At 43.8% G+C, this 18,647-nt stretch overlaps 1 protein-coding gene across 2 annotated transcripts in view; it reads right to left on the bottom strand.

Annotated features, from left to right (window-relative positions):
* The window catches only part of trim23 (tripartite motif containing 23), a 35,219-nt gene extending 24,950 nt beyond the window's left edge, over positions 1-10,269 (bottom strand). Inside the window, exons 1-4 of one of the 2 annotated variants that reach the window (XM_048537652.2) lie at positions 9,916-10,269; positions 6,318-6,480; positions 5,216-5,337; positions 254-532 (exon numbers count right to left, since the gene is read on the bottom strand). In XM_048537652.2, the coding sequence (XP_048393609.2) occupies positions 254-532; positions 5,216-5,337; positions 6,318-6,480; positions 9,916-10,026 (675 nt within the window). In that variant the 5' untranslated portion in view covers positions 10,027-10,269. The remainder of the gene's footprint in view (positions 1-253; positions 533-5,215; positions 5,338-6,317; positions 6,481-9,915) is intronic. The other variant, XM_048537644.2, reaches the window with a different exon arrangement.
* Between the last annotated feature and the right edge of the window lie 8,378 nt (positions 10,270-18,647).

Below are 18,647 nucleotides of genomic sequence, written 5' to 3'. Positions count from 1 at the left end.
AATTGTATCTTTATATGTGAAGTTTAATCTTTCTGAAGATAGGATATTAAAGTTGAATATAAACAACAGATGGACTCGTGTTGGCGCCTTCCACTTTTAACCTAAATGGTCATTGCCAATGCTATAAATCCAGCAACAAAATACATCAAATTCAAAATACTAACGTATCTGTTCACTTTTAATTTCTCTGATCAGACTATACAAAATCAATTTTAAGTTGTATACTTAACATACTAGCCAAAATGATAGGTACCTTGTGACCTTGATGCTTTGCATACTCCTTGCATACACAGCACATTAGCGGACTGGATTGACATCCTTCTTCTAAACAAACAAACTCAATCACGTGCACCTGGTGTTGAGAGCACATGGTTTTCTCATGTGGCTTGTCAGCCAGAGGTACTCGTCGATGTTTGGCTAAGGTCCGTGTAGAGTGTGTTAGCTGGGAGCAGTCTGCACAAAGATGAGTTGCACAGACGGTACAATACATGGATGCAATGTGGTTTTCATCTTCATCACAGCGGATAATGCGCTTCAGAAATATTCACAGTGAAAAGTAGACTGTTAGTTTATATACTGTTAAGAAACATTAAAATTGTTTTCTGTCCAATTCTTACCAGTTTAAGCATTGAGTACTATACATTGATATTACTGGCTGATAATGTAAAATTACTATAATTTGATTAGACTAAAGAGACTCTAGACTAAAAGAGCTCCAAAATCTTCACTACATCATTGATATAGATGAAACAGAAAATTCTGGAAATGCTCAGATAGCCTGGCAGCATAAACCGAAAGGAACAATTCTAATGAAAGATCATTGAACTGAAACATTAACCTTATTTCTCTTTCCACAAATGTCACCAAACATGCTGAACTTTTCCAGCATTCACAGTATTTTCATTTGGTACCCAACAACAGACGTTAGAACACTTTGCACAATACTTAATGGGTGCATAATGAATAAATTGTCAATATCATGTATTCACATACCACCCCACCAACATCCACGCCCAGCGTATCATTCTTTGCCACTTCTATCACCTACAATCCGACCCCATGGCCAAAGAGATATTTCACTCCCCAGCCTTATCTGCCTTCTACAGGAACTGCTCACTCAGATGACAACACCTTCCGGTCATGAACCATTTTAACTCCTGCTCCCACTCCCTGGGTGGTATGTGAATCTGGGCCTCTTCCAGTCCTACACTGGCGCCACCTGCAAACTGGAAGAGCAGCACCTCACATTTTGCCTCAGGACCCTACAGACCAATGGCCTAAACAGAGAATTAAAATCTCCCCATACCTGGCCTCATCCCACATCCAAAAATCCTTCTCATCCCCACCTCTTTGGCCTGTCACAACCTGTCCACCCCACCCATCCCACTGACCAATCCCCTCCACTCCCTACCTGCATTCACCTATCACCACCCCACCTACTTTTCCCCAGCCTTACCCCTCTTTTCTCTTTATATTTCCCAGCTCCCTTCCCCCTCTCCATTTCTGAAGAAGGGTCCCAACACATTATGTTAATTTTCCTGCTCCTCTGACGCTGCCTGGCCTGCTGTGCTCCTCCTGCTCCACAAGGTGTTATCAATATCATGTTCTGTTGTTTTACCAAAACAACTACTTCCATTTCTTGTGAATCTCTGCTCTATTTAGGAAAAACAATCACACGTTTATCTAGGAAACAAAAAGGAACTGGATGGGAGTTTGCTCGCTGAGCTGAAGGTTAGTTTTCAGACGTTTCATCACCATTCTAGGTAACATCAACAGTGAGCTTCCAACAAAGCACTGGTGTTATGTCCTGCTTTCTATTTATCTGGTTAGGTTTCCTTGGGTTGGTGATGTCATTTCCTGTTCTTTTTCTCAGGGGATGGTAGATTGGCTCCAAATCAATGTGTTTGTTGATGGAGTTCCGGTTGGAATGCCAATGCTTCTAGGAATTCTCATGTGTGTCTCTGTTTGGCTTGTCCTAGGATGGATGTGTTGTCCCAATCAAAGGTGTCCTTCCTCATCTGTATGTAAGGATACGAGTGATAGTGGGTCATGTCGTTTTGTGGCTAGTTGATGTTCATGTATCCTGGTGGCTAGCTTTCACTACATTGGACAAACTGGCAGAAAGCTAGCCACCAGGAAAAGGGTGCAGAACCTGCTCCTTCTGCAGTTGATGGGGGTCGATGTCACGGAGGACATCCGTGAGGTGAGGGGCCAGCAAGCCTCGCTCTTCGCCGCGGAGGCCTCCAGGATAATCTTCCGGTCCAGGGTCCGCTCCGTGGAGCAGGACGAGACATGCTCGCGTTTCTTCTTTCAGAAGGTGCACAGAGAGAGCTCTGTGCTTGGCCGGCTGAAGGAGGACGATGGCTCGGTGACGTCGTCTCGGCCCGACATTCTGAGGATCAGCAGATCCTTCTATGCCGGACTGTGCGACACGAAGCCCGTGGACAGCACAGCCTCCGAGTCGTTCCTGTCGTCTATCACGGAGGTCTTAGACGATGGCACGAGGGAGTGGCTGGACCGGCCGGTATCCCTGGACGAGCTGACCACAGCCCTCAAGTCCTTGGAGAGGAATGGGACTCCCGGGAGCGACGGCTTACCGGTCGAGCTGTATTCCGCTCTGTGAGACCTTGTCGGCCAGGACCTGCTGGAGGTGTACGATAGTGCGCTTTGGTCAGGGGAAATGTGCAAGTCCATGAGGAAGGGCATCATCGCCCTCATTTACAAGAGGAAGGGGGAGAGGGAGGAAATTAAGAATTGGCGTCCCATTTCACTATTGAACGTGGGCTACAAAATCCTGGCCAAGGTCATAGCCAGCCGGGGCAGGTCTGTCCTGGAGTCGGTGATTCACCCTGACCAAACCTATGCTGTGCCGGGCAGGAAGATCGGCGAGAGCCTCGCGCTCATCAGGGATACAATCGCCTATGTACAGGACGGGCGGGTGGACACCTGCCTCATCAGCCCGGACCAGGAGAAGGCCTTCGACAGGGTCTCTCGTGCTTACATGAGGGACGTCCTCTCCAAATTGGGGTTCGGTGAGGACATCCGCAAATGGATCCGGCTGCTCTACACCAACATCGTTAGTGTAGCCTCGATCAACGGGTGGGAATCGGACAGTTTGCCCGTCAGATCTGGAGTCAGGCAGGGCTGCCCGCTCTTTCCTGCCTTGTTCGTGTGCTGTGTGAAACCCTTCGCCGCATCCATCAGGAAGGACGTGAGCCTGAAGGGTGTGACTATCCCAGGCAGCGGAGGCCTTCAGGTCAAGACCTCCCTGTACATGGACGATGTCGCCGTCTTTTGCACCGATTGTCGGTCGGTGAGTAGACTGTTGGACATCTGTGGCCAGTTTGAACTGGCCTCGGGTGCCAAAGTCAATAGGCGTAAGAGTGAGGTCATGTTCTTCGGGAACTGGGACGACTGCTCCTTCACCGTCAGGACAGACTACCTATAGGTGCTGGGTGTTTGGTTTGGTGGTGCTGGGGCGTGCACTAAGACTTGGGAGGAGCGTATCACCAAATTGAAGCAGAAGCTGGGCAGGTGGACGCTCCGATCCCTCTCCAGCGTGGGTAAGAACCTGGTTGTCAGGTGCGAGGGGCTTTCGGTACTGTTGTATGTGGCGCAGGCCTGGCCTATTCCCTGGACCTGCGCCGCTGCAGTCACCCGGGCCATCTTCCACTTCATTTGGGGGTCGAGGATGGACCGGGTCCGCAGGGAAACCATGTACAAAGACCTGGAAAATGGGGGAAAGGGCGTACCAAATGCCACCCTCGCCCTGACGGCTACCTTTGTGCGCGGCTGCATCAAGCTGTGCGTAGATCCTCAGTACGCAAACACCGAGTGTCACTATTTACTGAGATTCTACCTGTCCCCGGTGTTGCGAAGGATGGGCCTGGCCTCGTTGCCGCGGAATGCTCCGAGTAGTTGGACGGTTCCCTACCACCTGTCCTTCATGGAGAAATTTTTGAAAGGAAACACCTTTGACCACAAGGCCGTCAGGCAGTGGTCAGCACGTGGTATCCTCGAGATCCTTCGGGAAAAGGAGAGGGTGGATCCTGTCATGTGGTACCCCACGCAGACTGACAAAGTTGTTTGGCAGAATGCCTCATCACCAGAACTTTCAAACAAGCACAAGGACATTGCTTGGGTGGCAGTGAGAGGGGCTCTGCCAGTGAGATCCTTTATGCATGCCCGGAATCTCTGCGCCACCACACGCTGCCCTCAAGGTGGCTGCGGGGGGGGAAGAGACTGTCGATCACCTACTTCTGGAATGTGCCTATGCGCAGGAGGTCTGGAGGGGGATGCAGTGGTATTTGTCGAGGTTCGTCCCGAGCAGCTCCGTGACGCGGGACTCCGTGCTCTACTGGCTGTTTCCCGGGACGCACACCAAGACCAACATCAACTGCGCCTGGAGGACCATCAATGCGGTGAAAGACGCTCTTTGGTCTGCCCGCTGAAAGAACTGACCCTGACCGAATGTTGCAGACTGGCGCACTCCAAGGTCCAGGACTACGTGCTGAGGGACACGCTAAAGCTTAGGGCAGCCGCTGCCAAGGCACGGTGGGGAAAGACCACGGTATGAAACCCCTCGTCCAGAACAGAAAAAAGGGCCCTATCTGGTAACTGGGCCCAGCTGGCGCCTTCCCCAACTGGTCAGGGGGCCAAGTGGGACTGTGCGGGGTGACGACTGCCGGGGTATTTTCTTTGCTTTGTTTTTTTCTTCTTTGTTTGTTTTTTTCCTTTAGTTGGTGTACGTACCCCCTGGGTAATCCGGAGCGGCTTGCATGACTGGGTAGATGTATAAATGTTTTATTTTTTGTACATCTTAGGAATAAAGTATATTTTTTCAAATAAAAAAAGTGACGAAACGTCTGAAAACTAACCTTCCAGTTCAGCGAGCAAACTCACATCCAGAACCTCAACCTGAGCTACAAATCTTCTCAAAACTCGCTAACAAAAAGGAACAAAATTTCTCACCCATCCAAAGTTTAGAAGGTGAGAACTGAAAGCTTATACGTACAAAATAAAAATCATACTGGCGTTAACTCCTAAAGGTTCCAAAAACCAGTAGTACAACTGGTGAAAAGTCACTCAACCTGAACCGTGAGTTCTGTTTCTCTCCTTGATACTGTCTGACCTGCTGAGTGCTTTCAGCAGTTTTTGTTTTCTATTTCAGATTTCCACCACCTGCGGGAGCTTGCTTTTATTCTGCGATACCTACCTCTCCTGACATTTCAAGAACCTCTTCAGATGGTCCATGGTGATTGGCAGTGCCATTCTGCAAACGTTCAAGGAGCTCCAGCAAAGCAAAATTTTTCTTTAAGCCCCAGACACCTGAATCACCTGTCAAATGAATTAATATTCAGCCTTTGTCAAATCTTCTGATAATAGTGTAGAATAAAACATCCCTTAAGTCATTGAAAGTGTTTTGGACTGGGAAGAAAAACTGCAGTTATAGTCTAATAATGAAATGAAACTAGGTCCATTCAGGTGAAGATGATCTTGAAAATGCTGAGAGAAAGAAAACCTATACAAGCATGAACAATGGCAAGTTCATCATAACTACAAAAATGGTCTCAACTTGCCAACAAAGACTTATTCAAAGCAGCAAGCACCTTTTTGTCTCATACAACTTACTTCAATCCTGTATGGTAAACTTTTCTAGTGTAACATTTAAAGGAATGATGCATTTATATTGTGCCTCTAAACCCTATGACACTCCAAAGCATTTTATAGTCAATGAAATACTTTTGAAGAAGTGTATAATCATAGTTGTAAATGCAGGAAATGCTGTAGTTAACTTACATACAGCAAACTCCATAAACAATAATGTAGTAATGACCAGTTTATCTGTCATGGTGATATTGGTTGTCAGTAAATATTAGCCAGCACAATTGGCCAGCATTCCTTTGTTCCTCCTCAAGTAATATAGTGTGATTAAACGTCAACAGCTTCCATTACAAAGGACCAAGTTTACTGCCATGACAGCAGTACAACTTCTCAAGACGTCTCAACTGACAGTAAGCGTATTCTTTCCTTTCCATCATACAATGTCAGTCCCACCATTCTTCTGTAGTTTTGCCTGCCAATTACTATTCTGCAATGTTTTATTTAGAGCCTAACTAACCATAGCATAATGTCACCATATTAGGAGTATCTGGCAATTTGTTGTAGCAGAGTTAGGTAATGTTCAATTAAATTTGCATACTGATGTAAACTTGACAATCTGTAAAAAATAAATCATAAAAATTTTAAACTGAAGCATATGGTATGATATCTAAAAATATTCAAAAATAATTAGAAACATAAATTTCCAGACCAACCTAATTCAGTCACCTGTCGGTCAAATGGACAACGTATTGCTCTCCCCTGTAGTGGAAGCCGGGTGAGACAATCGTGGCAGACTGTGTGACCACAAAGGAGCAAGCGAGGTACTTTGTCTCCCTGCAGAGAGAATACGTCTTCACAAACTCCACATTCCAGAACCTAAAAATGAAAAGACTCAGAAGGGTAAATGCACTACATGATATACCACAGAAGTAAACCAACCAAAAATAATTCCCAGATGCTGGATTGCTAGTTTTAGGGGAAGCTGCAGTGGATTCCCTTTCAGGACTCCCATTCAATTTTTATTCAATAATCTATACCGAAAGCTCACATTGAACTGTTGGAGAAGGAAAGCAGCTTTTTTTATTATTGTCAACATAATCAAAAGGTCAAACAAACAGTCCTATTCTCCCTAGAGCTCTTTGCTGGAGTGTGAATTTCAGCATCATTGGCTGTCCTCAGTACTGTGACCCAAGTGTTGGCTATTTATTCAAGAGTTTGACAATGAATGTTGAAAGACTATTCAACCAAACATGCTGGGTATGGAAAGTCTAAGTTATAAAGAAAGGCTGGGACCTTTTTTCCCACTGGAGCACAGGCAGTTGAGAGGTAAACTTATGGACGTAATGAGAGGTATACGTAAAGTTAATGGCAGGCGTCTTTTCCCCAGGATGCAGGATTTCAAAACTAGGGATCATAATTTTAAGGTTAGAACAGAGAGATTCACATCAGACATGGGGCAGTTTTTTTTCTGCACAGACGGGTGATTCATGTGTGGAATGAGTTTCCTGCAGAAGTGGTGGACGTCAGTGCAGTTATAAAATTTAAAAGATACTTACATAACTACACGAATATGAAAGGTTTGGAGTGTTATCGCCCAGGAGCAGGCAGCTGGGACTAGTTTAATTTGGGATTATGTTCAGCACGGATGGTTGGACCGAAGGGTCCATTTCGCTGCTATATAACATAACAACATCACAACCAAACTCAATGACATTTTCACTTCACCTCAACCTGGTAAGTGAAAGTGTGATCTGGAGTGAAAAGAAATTGACTGACATCAGTACTTCTGGGTTAGGCAGGGGGAAATTTTAATACTACTACTTTTATTCCAACTAGCCTTTCCTGACACTGGATAGTCCCAAAGCCACTCAGTTTTTAACATTCCAAGTAAAGTGGCTATCTTTAAACTGCCGTCAAAATATTACTGTCTTAGTCACCAATTTTGTTACAATTTCTCTGTAATTTTTTTTATTTCCAAAGTAGTTCTCTATTTCACTTATTATAGAAACACTAAAAATAATCAATGAAGACATGCTGCAAATTATATATTATAAACGTATAAAATAAACCAGCAATCCTCAACTACATACAGCTTTTGCTGAATTACGTTGTAGCTTCAGAATGAAAATTACAAATGGAAATTTTTTAAAATTTAAATATTAGACCTTTCATTAATATAGCTTGTCTAAAACATTTTAAAAAAACTGACTTTTGTATATTTATGAGATAATACATGTCTAGTCTACGATAGATGATTCCATCAATAACATTAGCTGAAACTTAGTTTTGTTGTGCACAAAACTGGATAAATCATCAACAAATGTTGGGTTTAAGAATAAATATTTTTAAGTCTCTCTTTTTAAGATACCATAGAACGAAAGTATTTTTCAGGAGAATACTTATTGGAATGTCAGCGCTTGGAAAACAGTACATAAATTTATGAATTTGGCATGTCAAATTCCAATTTTCTCATGTGAGATAATGCATTATCACGTGCACAAGGCAAAACATCAACACAGTGGTGATGTCACAGGATGACCAAAATGCCTGTGCAACTACAAAAAGATAAACTTTCCTCTTTATCCATCATGACCTTTCACACCCTTTGGTATAATTGACATCATTATCCTCTTTCACTTTGATGGAGCAAAACCAGCATGGTTCCATTCTTGCGTATCCATGCAAAGCCAGAGAATCAACTACAATGTTTTCTATTCCATTCCATTATTTGGGATGCCCAAAGCTCCATCATTGCCCTCATCTGTTTCACATCTACAAACTCTTTCTTGACAACATCAAATGGAAACTTCACGTTTATGCTGATACTGCCTGCTCCACGTCTCTTGGTCCCCTCTGTGGGTATGTTCAACATGTCAGATGAGCAGCAGTTGAAATATTGAGAAGAGTGCAGCCATCATCTTTAGTCCCTACACAAACTCCTTTCCTTGCCATCAACCCCATCCTTTTTGCTCGTCCAAGATTAAAACAGATGCTTCACAATCTACTTTACCTAGAGATGGTTTTTGAATGCATCCTTTACCACCTGTTCCCTCCCCAGTGACAATGCTCAATCTGCCCTTATTTCAGTTCATCAGTTATCAGTTTGTTTTATCAGTAAACTCAAAAATGTTACATTTGGTTCTCTCAGCCAAGTCATATATATAATGTTGTGAACAGCTGGTGCCCAAACAGATTATGCCATTGACTTGTTACTTGGAAAAACTGAGGAGACAACAGGCAAATTACTCACTGCAAAATGCCAAGCCTCTGACATCAGCAATGACATTACATATCAAGAGGCAATGGTTAATTTTTTTTGTTGGAAATGGTCCTTACCTTGCATTTGTCTCACACCAAACATTACGTATTATTTATCGAGCCAAGCCTACACAGGCAATAATCAGAGAATATTCCCACCTCTGACCTCATGATTGAGCCAAGATCATTGATAAAGCAGCTGAAGATGAGTCAATTTATCACATTATCCCAAGGAACTGGAATGGTTCTTGATGCACTGTAGTACTGTCTCTACCTCTAGGTCATAAAGCCTGGGTTCAAATCCCGCCACCAGTGTGTCTGAAAGGTTGGTTGAAAATATTTACCCTCAGGAACTTGGCTCCTGTGGTAAAGTGGTAGTGGTCCTATCTCTGAACAGGTTGCTTAGAAAATATCCAGCCCGAGGAATAAAACATTGGAGCAGGAGTAGACCATTCAGTAAGGCCATTGAACTCAAAATTCTAATCCCTAACCATTGATCCCGTTAGCCACAACAGCATATTTACCTCCTTCTTGAAAATAAAATGTTTTAGCTTCAACCACTTTCTGTGGTAGTGAATTCCACAGGCTCGCCACTCTCTGGGGTGAAGAAATTCCTCATCTCAGCCCTTAAAGGTTTGCCTCTTATCCATAAAGAACTCCAGACCCCTGGTTCTGGAGTTCTCGTCATCAAGAATACCTTTCCTGCACCTATCTTGCTTAGTGATGTTCTTGAACTGAGATGATTGGCTTCTTAACAACTCCAACTACCTTCCTTTATTCTCGGGGTGACTCCTACGAGTGGAGAGTCTTCTGGTCCCCACTGACAAGTGCTGCACACAACGCTATTCTATTGCTTTGCTAACAATCTACAATAAACTGAGTGAGTGATGTTTGACTGGGTTGATTTGGATTTGTCCAGTGTTTTTGAGTACGCAGAAGCCATGTAGAGGACGGGGGGGCAGGGGGCAGGGAGACCAGGCCTGAAAACTAGCCACAGATCGAGCCCAGTCTGAAACTGGCCCGAATGCTTCGTTTTTGGGGGGGCGCACTCACCTTGACCGAGCAGCCGTTGACGGCACGCAGACTGCGAGAGCCACTGTCAGGCCCAGGCCCAAGTCCTGGCCCCAGCGGTGTCAGCAACAACTTCAACGGAGCCGCCGCCATTGTGGATCACACCAGCTCCCAAACCGCGAAAAAGGGGGGGGGATCATTAATATCTTAAATCGGTAAAATCGTAATAATCCCAGGTGAAATCACAAAAAAGCGTTATATTACGAAGCGATTAATAAACATCAAATTTATGTGTAGCTAATCAATTCTTCTGAAACTTATGCGTTGGTCTAATTTTTGTCTAAATCAAATGTCCTTCTTCTTGTCCATTATGGTGTTGTCCGGATGGTGCCGTGCGATATACTGCGCATGCTCACATTGAGACAAGTGGAAGGCCATATTTGGGACAAGACGTTGGCAACGGAGCAATGCTTTGACAGTAGGAAAGGCTTTTCGGTTCGATATCTGGGTAGCGTTCGTTATTCTTCAAAAGAAAATGTATTTTACCAGGTTGATACCAGAAGTGGGAAGAACACGGAAACCACCTGTAAAGGAGATTGTATGTCAACCGGGAAAGACGAGAGTTTAACCTAGTGAAAGAAGAACGAAGTAATGGGAGTTGATCAGACGGCTCATCAACACAAATGAGTTCAACAGAATAATTAGGCTTGAGGACAGACACGTCTTCATTTCGTTCACATATAGTTAATCTTCCAGAAAGAAACCTCTTTCATACCAGCTAATTGCTATCTTAACGTACCCACTCTTCTCCACGAGTCTGCACCCATGTATTCTGTATACAGAAGAAATAATTGTCATCTCTAAAATCGGTTTTTATAATAATTAATTGTGGTTACTTAACATTTAATGTAATTAAACATTCTAAGTGAACACAATTAATTGTAAAAGCTAATTTTAGAAATGATATTTAATGCAATTAAACATTCCAAAGCGTTTCACTGGAGTACGGCTTATTTCCAATCATACTTCCACAGTTTGAAGTAATATTTATCTTAATTTTGCAAAGCCCAGATCTAGCCTCTTTCCACACCAATAACCTTTTTCACATATTTCAGACACCCGGCAGCAGAGATCAACTTCACCACTGCATACTTTCTGCACTTCAGTTATGTGTTGGTGAGCAAAACAAGACTATTTGAATACATGCAGAAACTGTGGTGTACCTACACTAGATAGGCTGCGGTGGTTCAGGAATACAGCTCCTCACCACCTTCTAAAGCAAATTAAAGAGAGACACAACAAATGCTGGCCTGCAGTGACAATCATTTCTCAATGACAATTTTTTAAAAAAAGTTTATCAATCATCATATTTTTGGCATCCCCATTACTTCGTTTTTGCATTGCTCATATTGACCAGAAAGAGCAGTTTTATCACTATTTCTCCTGATGTATTAGCTAGTCGCTATGTAGTTCAACATTCTAACATTTATTTGCTTGCTGTATACACAGATTGTACATGCTTAATTTTCAGTCAGTTTGGGTTGTGGCATTCTTAAGATCATAAGATGTAAAAGCAGAAGTGGATCATTCAGCCCGTTGAATCTATTCCACTATTCAATGAAATCGTGGCTGATCTGATAATCCTCAACTCCACTTCCCTGCCTTTAACTCCTAGGCCTTGATTAAAAATCTCTCTATCTCATCCTTGAATGAACTTAATTACCTAGCCTTGACAGCTTTCTACAGTAAAGAATTCCACAAATTCACTACCCATTGGAGAGAAGAAATTCCTCCTCATTTCTATCTTAAAAGAGGCAACCCTTTGTTCGGAGATTATGCCCTATAGTCCTCGACTGTCCTATAAGGAGAACCAACCTTTCCACATCTAACCTGTCAAGTCCCCTAACCTCCAAGTTTCAAGATGGCACTAACACCGGGCTACCTTTTGCAAGCTCTCTGCAACAGATCTTATTCTCACAGTTCTTATAAGTGTTTAGTGCTTTTACACTGAAATTCTAAGTCTGTAAAAATTATTAAATGTTCTCTGAGATCTGCTTACAGGTCTGATGCAAATAATGTTGATCTCGCTTTGTGCATCTCCTGTGCAGCCATAACCTTGAATGCCTTGCTCTGTCTAGGTGCCCTATAATGCTTGCTTGCTATGATCTGCCTGTACTGTTCACAAAACAAAACTTTTCACTGCCCTTAGGGACATGGGACTACAATAAATCAAATCAAAGACTCTAGTCTATTTCAATAAGTAGAATGAGTATAGGCCCAACCCACTAGATCTCTCCTCATCAGACAGCCCCTTTCCACTTTTTAACATAATTCGTCTTGCAAACAGAAGTTTGCAGTTGTCAGCACTATATCTGATCTGTGATTGATCATCTCACATATATATTTTGTCCAAATGACTTTCTTTTGCTATTTCTATCCTGTTACACTGCTTCTCCTGGCTAAGTGTTCTGTTAAATCTGCAGCAAATGCCGAACATTTCTTTACTCAAATGATAACTAACATATGGAATAATTTACCAGCTAATTTATTATTGTCATACATAGTGATAGGGTTGCAGAGAGGAGCTTGGCAGTGCATGATGTCTACAAAATGCACAGAGTTAGCCAGGCTGATATAGCATGCCTAGCCAAACAGCTCAAAAGGTTAAATTAAGCTGCCTACAGAATAGCCAATTTTTAATAGAACTTTATTTGCTTCTACTGTCCATCACATTTATTTTTGGAACAGTCAATGTTTGAAAACCCAATCGTGCAGATAAGTACTCACTTTAAAAATAGCCTTTGTGGGTGAATTGGGTTTGTTTTCCTATATCCTTTCAATGATCTTACTCAAAATAATGAAAACAGATAAGCATTATTTATAGACACATGCAGGATTTCTATTTTTGTACTTCCGTAGGAACTGTGGTCTTTAGTTTTAATCATGTAACAAACTTAGATATCACAGAGTGCTGATGTAAGTATCTGTTGGGTATATTTGATTGTGATAACTAGTTAAATAGATTTGTTCCTTGTATATTATGTATCTGTTTTGATCTAATCTGAACAAATAATAGTGGATTATCTCTTATATAGTGCAGATAAGTGAGATTGACTGATACAACTTAATGTCATTTTACCAAGGAATTCCTCAAAACTTTATACCTGCAAACCTGTTAGGTATACTGTTACTGAAGATTGGTTGACTTCTGTTACAAATTTTGTAGTATTGTGATTGAGGTGTAATTTGAGGCAAATCACAAAGTGAAACCTGACTTGATGGACTATGAGTTTTATTTCTCATTGTTTATCTTGTAGTTCAATCACTGAACATACCCCCAGAGATTGAATATATACTTTCAATAGAAAAACATAAACCTGTATTAAGCAAAAGAAAAACAAACAAATTATGTTACAGAACACAATAATTATTAAGAACAAAGTCCAATATAGCACAAAAACAGGCCCTTTGGCCCCCCCAAACCTGCGCCGATACAATTTGCCTTTCCATATTAAAACTGTTTCCTCTGTATCCCTCTACTACCTTTCTTTTCATGTATTTGTCCAAGTGCTTCTTGAATGTTTACGTGTTGTCTGCTTACACCACTTTCTCTGGTAGTGCATTCCAGGCACTCGCCACCCTTTGTGTGAAAAATGTGCCTTGCACATCTCCTTTAAACTCCATCTCCCCACACCCACTTTGCACCTTGAACCTGTGTCCCCTACTAATTGATCCCTCCACGCTGAGAAAAAGCCTCATACTTCCCACTCTATCCATGCCATTCATAATCTTATAAACTTCCATCAGGTCGCCCCTCAACATCCTGTATTTCAGTGAAAACAAACCCAGTCTATCCAACCTTTCTTCATAGCTAAAATCTCCCATACCAGGCATCATCCTGATAAACCTTTTCAGTACCCTCTCCAAAGCATCCACATCCTTCTGGTAGTGTGGTGACCAGACTGTATGCAATATTCCAAGTGTGGCCTAACTAAAATTCTATAAAGCTGCAGCATAAGTTGTCTACCATTACATTCAGTATCCCTTCCAATGAAGGCAAGCATGCCAGAAGCCTTTTTTACTAACTTATCTATCTGCACTGCCAGCTTCAGTACCACCTTCACATCTTTCTAAACTCTGCCTACATAATCTCTCCTCTATCTCCCACTGGCTGTTGGGAGGCCTGTATTATACCCCCAGCATTGTGATTTCATCTTTGCTATTCCCAATTTCTGTCCATTCTGCCTTGCTGCATGAATCCTCTGATGTATCCTCCCTCAGTATAGCTGTATGAGATACTCCTTCACCAATAATGCAACTCTCCCAACCCCTTTACATTCCTTTCTATCTCACCTGCAACATCCAAATCCTGGGACATTCGGCTGAGTCCTGTCCCTCTTTCAGCCAAGTCTGCATGATGGCAATAGTGTCATAGTCTCAAGTACTAACCAATCATCTGAGTTCATCCACTTTGCCAATTGTATTTCCTGCATTGAAACACATACATTTCACACACTACCTTCCCTGCTCTTTTCAACAGCATTTCTCTGCCTGTTCCTTATCATGTTTGCCCTGGTTACTACCTCTGTCTCAATTTCTGCATTTACTGCCCTACTGGTCTGGTTCCCATTCCCCTGGCCACATTATTTTAAACCTTCCCCAACCACTCTTCCAAGTGCCTCCTAAAACATCAGTTCCGGTCCTGCCCAGGTGTAACCCATTCAGTTCATACAGGTGCCACCTCCCCAGAACTGGTCCCAATGCCCCATGAATCTGAAACCCTCCCCCTCACACCATCTTTTCAGCCATTTGTTCATCCTTTATATCTTGCTGTTTCTAGTCTGACTAGCTTGTGGCACTGGAAGTAATCCTGAGTCTCCGCTGGCTACATCTGCGGGAAGTGCACCCAACTACAGCTCCTTGAAAACCGTGTTAGGGAAATGGAGCTGGAGCTGGATGAACTACGGATCATTCGGGAGGCAGAGGGGGTAATTGAGAGGAGTTATCGGGAGTTGGTCACTCCTAAGGCTCAGGACGAGGATAGATGGGTAACAGTTAGGGGGAGGAAAGGGGACAGACAGACAGTGCAGAGATCCCCTGTGGGCATTCCCCTCAGCAATAAGTATACCGTTTTGGATACTGCTGGGGGGGATGACCTACCAGAGGAAAGCCATAGTAGTCAGTTCTCTGGCACTGAGCCTGACACTGTGGCAAAGAAGGGAAGGGGGCAAAATAGAAAAGTACTCGTGGTAGGGGACTCGATAGTTAGGGGAATAGACAGGAGATTTTGTGGTCAAGATCGGGATTCCCGGAAGGTATGTTGCCTCCCTGGTGCCAGGGCCCGGGACGTCTCCGATCGGGTGTATAAGGTTCTAAAAGGGAAGGGCGAACAGCCAGAAATCGTGTTACATATTGGCACAAATGATATAGCCAGAAATAGGATTGAGGATATAAAAAGTGATTTCAGGGAGTTAGGATGGAAGCTGCAGAGCAGGACGAACAGAGTAGTGTTCTCTGGTTTACTACCGGTGCCACGAGATAGCGAGGTGAGGAACAGGGAGCGGGCGCAGCTGAACACGTGGCTACGCAGCTGGTGTAGGAGGGAGGGCTTCAGATATGTAGATACTTGGGATGCCTTCTGGGGAAGGTGGGACCTGTACAAGAAGGACGGGTTGCATCTGAACTGGAAGGGGACCAATGTCCTGGGTGGAAGGTTTGCTCGAGTAGTTCGAGAGGGTTTAAACTAGTATGGCAGGGGGGTGGGAACCTGAGCTGTGTACCAGAGGTGAGCGTTGATGCAGGTGAGGCAGTAGCAAGAGGTAGACCAGCTAGTGGGAAGGATTTTCCTGGGAAGGAACCAAGGGATCGGTTAAAGTGTGTTTGCTTTAATGCAAGGAGTATCAGGAATAAAAGTGATGAACTTAGAGCATGGATCAGTACCTGGTGCTATGATGTTGTGGCCATAACAGAGACATGGGTTTCTCATGGGCAGGAATGGTTGCTGGATCTTCCAGGGTTTAGAACATTTAAAAAGAATAGGGAGGGGGGAAAAGAGGAGAGGGTGTAGCACTACTAATCAGAGAGGGTATCACAGCTACAGAAGCTTCCATTGTCGAGGAAGATCTGCCTACTGAGTCAGTATGGGTGGAAATTAGGAACAGCAAGGGAGTAGTCACCTCGTTAGGGGTTTACTACAGGCCCCCCAATAGCAGCAGGGAGATTGAAGAAATCATAGGTCGACAGATTTTGGAAAAGTGTGGACGCAGTAGGGTTGTTGTAATGGGTGACTTTAACTTTCCTAATATTGATTGGAACCTCCTTCGAGCAGAAGATTTGAATGGAGCTGTTTTTGTAAGGTGTGTTCAGGAGGGTTTCCTAACGCAGTACGTTGACAGGCCGACGAGGGGAGAGGCCATTCTAGACTTGGTGTTCGGAAACGAGCCGGGGCAGGTATCAGATCTTGTGGTGGGAGAGCATTTTGGTGATAGTGACCATAACTGCCTCACATTCTACATAGCTATGGAGAAGGAGAGGATTAGGCAAAATGGGAGGATATTTAATTGGGGAAGAGGAAACTATGATGCGATTAGACATGAGTTAGGAAGCATGGACTGGGAGCAGTTGTTCCATGGTAAGGGAACTATAGACATGTGGAGACTGTTTAAGGAACAGTTGTTGGGAGTGATGAGTAAATATGTCCCTCTGAGACAGGCAAGAAGGGGTAAGATAAAGGAACCTTGGATGACGAGAGCGGTGGAGCTTCTTGTGAAAAGGAAGAAGGTAGCTTACATAAGGTGGAGGAAGCTAGGGTCAAGTTCAGCTAGTGAGGATTACACGCAGGCAAGGAAGGAGCTCAAAAATGGTCTGAGGAGAGCCAGGAGGGGGCACGAGAAAGGCTTGGCAGAAGGAATCCGGGAAAACACAAAGGCATTTTACACTTATGTGAGGAATAAGAGAATGGTCAAAGAAAGAGTAGGGCCGATCAGGGATAGCATAGGGAACTTGTGTGTGGAGCCTGAGGAGGTAGGGGAAGCCCTAAATGAGTTTTTTGCTTCTGTCTTTACGAAAGAAACGAACTTTGTAGTGAATGAAACCTTTGAAGAGCAGGTGTGCATGCTGGAATGGATAGAGATAGAGGAAGCTGATGTGCTGAAAATTTTGTCAAACATTAAGATTGACAAGTCGCCAGGCCCGGACCAGATTTGTCCTCGGCTGCTTTGGGAAGCGAGAAATGCAATTGCTTCGCCACTTGCGAAGATCTTTGCATCCTCGCTGTCCACTGGAGTTGTACCTGAGGACTGGAGAGAGGCAAATGTAATTCCTCTCTTCAAGAAAGGAAATAGGGAAATCCCCGGCAATTATAGACCAGTAAGTCTTACGTCTGTCGTCTGCAAGGTGTTAGAAAGGATTCTGAGGGATAAGATTTATGACCATCTGGAAGAGCATGGCTTGATCAAATACAGTCAACACGGCTTTGTGAGGGGTAGGTCATGCCTTACAAACCTTATCGAGCTTTTTGAGGATGTGACTAGAAAAGTTGATGAGGGTCGAGCTGTGGATGTGGTGTATATGGACTTCAGTAAGGCATTTGATAAGGTTCCCCATGGTAGGCTCATTCAGAAGGTCAGGAGGAATGGGATACAGGGGAACTTAGCTGCTTGGATACAGAATTGGCTGGCCAACAGAAGACAGCGAGTGGTAGTAGAAGGAAAATATTCTGCCTGGAAGTCAGTGGTGAGTGGGGTTCCACAGGGCTCTGTCCTTGGGCCTCTACTGTTTGTAATTTTTATTAATGACTTGGATGAGGGGATTGAAGGATGGGTCAGCAAGTTTGCAGACGACACAAAGGTCGGAGGTGTCGTTGACAGTGTAGAGGGCTGTTGTAGGCTGCAGCGGGACATTGACAGGATGCAGAGATGGGCTGAAAGGTGGCAGATGGAGTTCAACCTGGATAAATGCGAGGTGATGCATTTTGGAAGGTCGAATTTGAAAGCTGAGTACAGGATTAAGGATAGGATTCTTGGCAGCGTGGAGGAACAGAGGGATCTTGGTGTGCAGATACATAGATCCCTTAAAATGGCCACCCAAGTGGACAGGGTTGTTAAGAAAGCATATGGTGTTTTGGCTTTCATTAACAGGGGGATTGAGTTTAAGAGTCGTGAGATCTTGTTGCAGCTCTATAAAACTTTGGTTAGACCGCACTTGGAATACTGCGTCCAGTTCTGGTCGCCGTATTATAGGAAAGATGTGGATGCTTTGGAGAGGGTTCAGAGGAGGTTTACCAGGATGCTGCCTGGACTGGAGGGCTTATCTTATGAAGAGAGGTTGACTGAGCTCGGTCTCTTTTCATTGGAGAAAAGGAGGAGGAGAGGGGACCTAATTGAGGTATACAAGATAATGAGAGGCATAGATAGAGTTGATAGCCAGAGACTATTTCCCAGGGCAGAAATGGCTAGCACGAGAGGTCATAGTTTTAAGCTGGTTGGTGGAAAGTATAGAGGGGATGTCAGAGGCAGGTTCTTTACGCAGAGAGTTGTGAGAGCATGGAATGCGTTGCCAGCAGCAGTTGTGGAAGCAAGGTCATTGGGGTCATTTAAGAGACTGCTGGACATGTATATGGTCACAGAAATTTGAGGGTGCATACATGAGGATCAATGGTTGGCACAACATTGTGGGCTGAAGGGCCTGTTCTGTGCTGTACTGTTCTATGTTCTATAACTTCCTTTGAGGTCCTACATTTCAGCTTTCTTCCTAACTCTTTAATTTCTGCTTTT

Source organism: Stegostoma tigrinum, chromosome 1, assembly GCF_030684315.1.
Source record: "Stegostoma tigrinum isolate sSteTig4 chromosome 1, sSteTig4.hap1, whole genome shotgun sequence".
In the NCBI taxonomy this organism is placed as follows: domain Eukaryota; kingdom Metazoa; phylum Chordata; class Chondrichthyes; order Orectolobiformes; family Stegostomatidae; genus Stegostoma; species Stegostoma tigrinum.
Note: the sequence above shows the minus strand (reverse complement) of the source record. Positions and strands in the feature narration are given on the sequence as shown.